Here is a 6,904-nt window from a genome sequence, read left to right on the forward strand (position 1 = left end):
CTTTCACTCCTCTTTTGTTCAAATTAAATGTTGGTGTTGAGTTTTCTTACTTATTCAACGTAACATTTGGACTCTCTCTCTCTCTCTCTCTCTCTCTCTCTCTCTCTCTCTTTCTATATATATATATATGTATATATATTGTCAATTAGTTGGAGCTATTAAGAATGTGGAGCGATTGATGGAGTAAGAGAAATGAGTGGTAAGTGAACATTCTTACCATTCTTCTAAGACTTGAGAGTTGAGTCAGTACTCTCTTCTCTATACTTTGGAACATTTTCTTTCATATATATAATACATTATATGGGAGATCAAAATCAAATCATGCAAATAAATGTAATCACTCTCTCCACTTTTTCCACATACTTAATTTATACAACTAGTTCACCCTATATAGCTACGAATTCATATCTTTTAATTATATCATAAGTTATATATATATATATATATGTGTGTGTGTGTGTAGGAAAAAATATAATTTACCCCCTGTGATATGAAAAATGAGCAAAAAACCCCCCTATGAAAAATAAAATAGCAAATTACCCTCTATCTAAACCGTTGATAGGGGATATTTTGCTTTATTTTTTGAGACACATGGGAGTAATTTACTATTATTTTTTCACAAGTAAGTATTTACTCATTTCCCATAACATAAAGTTGTAAATTGCATTTAATCCTATATATATATTTATGACTTAATTATATATAGAGAAATATGGTGTAGCCTCGTTATTTGGATATTAAATTTCCTCTCTCTCTCTCTCTTTGTTTTTTATTTTTGCTACGAAGAAGTAAATAGTATATATATATGTATATATATTTGTATACTTCCACCCGGAAATTAATAGGTGAAATATATATTATCTTAAAAATTGAGAAAGCTTTTGTTATTATTATTATTATTGTAAATAGCATAATTAGCATAGTGGATCTTCTTATACGTAGCTAGCATGTTACAAGATATTTTGTCCAAAGCTTATATATATATAACGTGGTATATGTATAACTTGTCTGTGCATGTTCACATCCTTGTTTCTTATGCATGCACATGCATGCATGCTTAATAATTAATATATAGTGCATGATGATTAGCATATTAAGATCCCAATTAAAAACATTTGATCAAAGTTAGGCTAAAAGCTCTTGTTTCTGACGTCAACTAATAGCTGATTTAGCTGCCTAAGAAATCATCTTAGCCAACCTCTATAAATTCAGCACCACCTCCATTATTATTTTCATCAAAATATCTACCATATTTACTCTCTCTCTCTCTCTCTCTCTCTTGCAAGATGGACAAAAAGCCATGCAACTCCCAAGATCCTGAAGTGAGGAAAGGGCCATGGACTATGGAAGAAGATCTCATTCTCATCAACTACATTGCTAATCATGGTGAAGGCGTTTGGAATTCGCTAGCTAAATCTGCTGGTAATTGTTCGATTTTCGATCTCGATTTCCTTATGTAGAGACAAAACCCTAATCAACTTTTCCTCTTCACTGAAAACCCTAATGGAAAATTGTTTGTGTTTTTCATTTTGGTTTTAGGGTTGAAGCGCACGGGGAAGAGCTGCCGACTACGGTGGCTCAACTACCTCCGGCCGGACGTCAGACGGGGAAATATCACGCCGGAGGAGCAGCTCTTGATCATGGAGCTTCATGCTAAGTGGGGAAACAGGTGAGTTATCCATCATGTGTACCTAGGGTTTGTTAGAGAGCATTACATTAATTAATTTGTTGCAAAAATAAAATTATTTTAATAAAAAATATTTGTTCCAAAAAAAGGGTAAAATTTAAAAAGGGACAAAGAATTCAACAAAAAAATAAAAACAACAACAAAAATGGGGTGGTTTATTGTTGTCCAAGAATTAGATTCAGCACATGATTCTTGATGTTCGTGGGGAGAAAGATGAGCCACTAGTATAGTGTTCGATTTAGGCTCATGTTGTTCTTGAAAACATAGCTTGGACTAGATTTGGAGAGAGAGTGCTCCTCTCGGCTGTACGAATCCTCAAATTCCCCAACGTGGGGAATACAAATCATTGGCTGCAAAGGGATCATCCTCAAATGATGTGCTTTTCTGCTTATGGCCACCAAAATTTTCTTGATTTTTCATTTCACTTATTTCCAAAAGTTAGGAATACAACTTAATTATTCACATGATAATTTTTTTTTTCTAACAAGAAAATTAATCTTTATAGCATGTTATTGTAATTAATAGACCATCATATACCTTTTAACAACCCTTTCTCTTCGTTTTTACGGCTTATATACATAATATATATATATATATATATAGGACTATTAGGCCGGCAATCCCGTGCCCGGAATTTAATTACCAAGGCCTAATTTTGAAAAATACAAACAAAATAAAATTCTAACAATAATCCATAAAAAAACATGAGTTAGAAAAAAAAGGGTATGGCAGAAAGATGTTGTGAAGGAGCAGCAAATTTCCATTTATGAATAAAGGCACATGTTATAACCTTGAAAGACCCCAATCCTCAATTGCTGCCTACTTATGATGAAATCGACACCTACCATATTGTTTTCGCTCTTTCTGGATAAAAACGGCCCCTTCCAATTCCTCTTCCCTGCATCCAATATATATGGTAAAACTATTAATTAATTATTATACGCTTTTTCAACTAAAATACGTATTCATACTGTTACTATTTACTTAAGTCATGTATATATATTATAATTGGATTAAAATTAATTTAAACATAAAGTATATATATATATATATAGAACAGCATTAAGCATGATATTTATTACGAGGAAACATGTATGTAAAAGGAAAAAGATAACAATTTTCATTTATTTTCATAGTAAGAATTTTAGTGAATAATTAGTTTTGAAATTATTAGGAGTTGGTGACAACCCATGCAAAAATTACCAAACCTCGGACCATTGTCGATGTCGAACATTTTTCCGTCCTTTCTTCCTTTTTCTTCCAAAAAATTAAGCGAAAATGGTGGTCGTAACCTAACAAAACAACCCTTTTTTTTCTGTATGGAAAATACATATAAAGATGAGAGGTGCAGTACGTGGTCTATATATTGATAGTGAGAATTAGGGCGGCTACATATATACATACATACATACATACGTAGTTCTTATGTGCTGATCAAAATGAATGCGATCGAGTTTGCCTTAAATACTATTGGGGAATGTTAGTAACTTCGAATTTGAACCATAGAACATGCGGACATATGATTTCAACCACAAATTGTGACACTTAATTTTGAACATGATGTAATTGACTAGGAAGTTGGATTCTGTAATAACCACATAGTGGCCCATTATCATACTTACATATATATATATATATAGTTTAATTACGTACTGTTTCTTAGATATATCATGGCATCTTTAATTAATTAATTCTCTAAAGTCAATTTCAATCTTTATTACAATTTGTTAATTTTTTCAAATTAAGTTAATTATATATATATGAAAAATACATATTTGTTTTCTTTCTTTTTTACCTCAATCATATGATATTATTCGCTTTTGATCATATAATTCAATCAATTTTAACCATTTTATTTTCTGCTACCTCTTTTGTTTAGAAAAGAATTAATTATAATAAACTTAATATATATAATAAAAATTTTATTCTTTAAAAAAATTTAGAAAAGTCTCCCCCAAGAAATTAAAGGGTCACAAATTAATTTTGTAGAAAAATTTATGCACGCGTCTAGTTACAATAATATAAACATACTAATGTTTCCTCTACCAAAAAAAAGAAAAAAAAAATAGAAATAAAACAACATGCATGCATATAAAAAATTCTAACTCAATTCGGGTTTGGTCGGATTTAAAATAATTATATGGTAAGTATAATACATTTATCGTATAATTGACGTACATTTCAAAGAAACTGACTAATCACATGATAGGTATGTCTGTAATTGATTTGATTCTATTAAATTTGATTTGAGTAAGAAATTTTGACATGTATATGCAATAAGACGGTGGATCAACATATGAGCGAAGCAAACGTACAACACATGAATCTACCTTATCTTGAACTGTGCATACGTACAGGTGGTCGAAAATCGCTAAGCATCTGCCTGGAAGAACCGACAACGAGATAAAGAACTACTGGAGGACTCGCATTCAGAAGCATATCAAGCAAGCCGATCATCAGAGCAGCTTCCCTGCAGCAGCACAAAATTCGGAGCATAGCAACGATTGCACGAACCATGCGTCTACCTCCAGTTGTTGCCCTACGGATCATGCAGTTGAATCCTACTCTCCCACGACTTCGTTTAATGGAAACATGGAAACCACTTTTCAAAGTCCTTTTCCCACCGAATCACATGACAACATTTGGAGCATGGAGGATCTTTGGTCCCTGCAGTTACTTAACGGGGACTGAATTATATTATCATTATTAATTAATTACTTTGATTAATCCTTCCTGGTAATTAATCATCAGTAATTATATTATTATTATTATTATTATTGCTTAATTAGTTTCTAGCTATAAGTATATCGTGGCTAGTTTTTTATTTAAGTATTATTTCGACTGTAACATATACGATTATCGCTATTTAATATGTATGAATTCGCGTAGTTATGTGCGGACACATCTGTTTATATATATATACATATATTAAATGAAACAATAATTATTTTTTTTCATATAAATTTCTTAATTTTGTGATCGACTAAAATCTGTATCTACTCGAATTTACAAAAAAAGTAAATAAATAATACCCAACTAGTTATTTCTTTTAATTTAATTAATATAGTATAAACTTTTTTTTAAATAGGTAGCGTTCGTATAAAGGACAAGTACGCAGTTCTTACCTATATATGTACTTAATTAAGTGATGTTCAAATTAGGGTAATTATTTTGTCTTAATCTAATAAAACAATGGCCTAATCATATGACCATTCACTACAAATCTCACATCACTTGTAACTACTACGGAACTTTTTTGAGTTTGATTGTTGGAAAAATTTCATTCCGACAGAGACATCTCCTTAATTGTCATCAACCAACCTTAAGTACTGTCATAATCAACTTTTAAAAAAGGTTCCCTTTCTTCGTACTTATTATTTCGAACTATCCCATAACGGCACAATGTTTAATTCATGATCAAGAGTTTGCTAAGAAAATTCGAACTAAATCAATTACAAAGCAAGTATAGCACATTTGTCATGTAATTAGTCACTTTTAATTTTCTAAATAGTAAATCATACGACAAGTACATTATACTTGTCATATAATTGATTTAAATTCGACCAAACTCATGAATTTGAGTTAGAATTTCTCGAATTTACTATAGTTGTGCAATCTAGATAGAATTTTCTTGTCAAATTAACACGATTTCCCTCTCACATGTGTGTTTACTCTGACTTTCCGTGTAGCTATACGTGCAAGTTATACACATGTCATGCATTACCTCATACGTATATACATACATATTATCATATTTTTAAGTACTATTACACTTATTATAGAATAGACGAAATTGAATGATATACGTGCATATACCTGGACACAACTTGTTGATGGATGAGGGAAGTGGGAGGGGAGATTTATGGGGCCGGGAAACAAATACCGAACTGGAGTTTGGAAGAATGGGCACGTGGAAAGGTTGTAGAGCTATTTTTGGAAAATTTGAATATTTGCTTTATATATTGAACTGTATTTGTGAATGGCATTGCTGATATGACGTTGGACGCCTGCCCAACTCTTTAGCTGCTCTAATGGAAATCTTCACGTGGTCCCCATTTATGTTCTTCACTAACCTTTTCCAATTTTATATATAATTTAACTTTTAAGTTCAACTTTTTTGTTTTTTCCTTTTATAAACTATTTCTTATAAGTTTCTTCATTAGTCAACAAATTTAATAAATTTTAACGAATAGATGAATTTGTTTGTTAGATGGAAGCATATAGTAATTTTGTAAATTACAGACATCTATGTGTAATTATGTTAAATTTTAAGGGAGGAAAATATAATTATTCTTTTTTTTAAATATAAATATGATATGGGGTGAAGGTCATGAACGGAACAAATCAGTACCTCCATACTTTCGTTAATGACGAAACAAATCAAGATTTGTGTCGTTTTATTCGGATCATTTTGACCCGATCTAATTCAAACCCGAAGATGTATGGAATGATAACCATATGATGATTCATGAGTCTATGGTTCATATGAAATCATACAACTAAAAAATTCTATAAATACTAAACCTCTAAATATAACTTTTGACATCTGCTCATTTCATACAAACTTGCAAATTTTCTCCTCTATGACTTTGTGACTTAGGCACCAACAAACTATAATCAAGACATTCTTAGTGGGATTATTACTGTTTATCTGCGTTGCAGGTCACTTTTGCGTCATGACGCTTACTACTTGATCTATTTATACATTCAAAGTGAAATAAGCCAAGAATTTAACGTACGAAGAATTCTGGGGAATCTTATTGGAGTGAGTAGCAAAGAGGAAATGTGGTTGTGGGCTTTCGTAGTACCAAAGTCACACGAAAGAAATAGTCTCAGAATTTGAGCCACTCGTTTGGTTTCGCGCACATGTTTGTAGTGCAAAACGGTAATGAGGCCACGTGAAAGATAAACAAGTCTCACATGCCGGGTCGGCGATGACTGCATGCTCAATTCCACCATACCCTACTTACCTACCCATGCTAAAATTTATCAATCCATAGAAGAAAGAAAATAAAATTCTTGTTGATGTGTGAGGTTGTACGGACCCGACTAACTTGACGAGGTTGTACCAACGGGACTGGTTCAAAGCATTTTCAAAATTTTATAATATTTTTTTTGGAAAAATTTATGAGTTGGTGACTCAAACACCCCGTGAATATTTTCTTCAGTCATATATATATATATATATATATATATATAATTAGTACGTAATACATA

At 31.6% G+C, this 6,904-nt stretch overlaps 1 protein-coding gene across 1 annotated transcript; it reads left to right on the plus strand.

Moving 5' to 3' along the window:
- Positions 1-1,198: 1,198 nt before the first annotated feature.
- On the plus strand, positions 1,199-4,577 carry LOC105176354 (MYB-like transcription factor EOBII). Its single transcript, XM_011099126.3, has 3 exons — positions 1,199-1,422; positions 1,540-1,669; positions 4,045-4,577. Exons 1-3 carry the CDS (start codon positions 1,287-1,289, stop codon positions 4,376-4,378), a joined length of 600 nt encoding a protein of 199 aa, XP_011097428.1. The 5' UTR covers positions 1,199-1,286; the 3' UTR covers positions 4,379-4,577.
- Positions 4,578-6,904: the final 2,327 nt, after the last annotated feature.

Source organism: Sesamum indicum, linkage group LG13 (assembly GCF_026168435.1).
Source record: "Sesamum indicum cultivar Baizhima isolate 11 linkage group LG13, ASM2616843v1, whole genome shotgun sequence".
NCBI lineage: Eukaryota > Viridiplantae > Streptophyta > Magnoliopsida > Lamiales > Pedaliaceae > Sesamum > Sesamum indicum.

Coding starts and splice junctions, on each gene's coding strand:
- LOC105176354 (XM_011099126.3), top strand. CDS start 1,287: ATGGACAAAAAGCCATGCAACTCCCAAGATCCTGAAGTGAGGAAAGGG. Junction 1,423..1,539: donor TTCGCTAGCTAAATCTGCTG/GTAATTGTTCGA, acceptor TTTTGGTTTTAG/GGTTGAAGCGCACGGGGAAG. Junction 1,670..4,044: donor CATGCTAAGTGGGGAAACAG/GTGAGTTATCCA, acceptor GCATACGTACAG/GTGGTCGAAAATCGCTAAGC.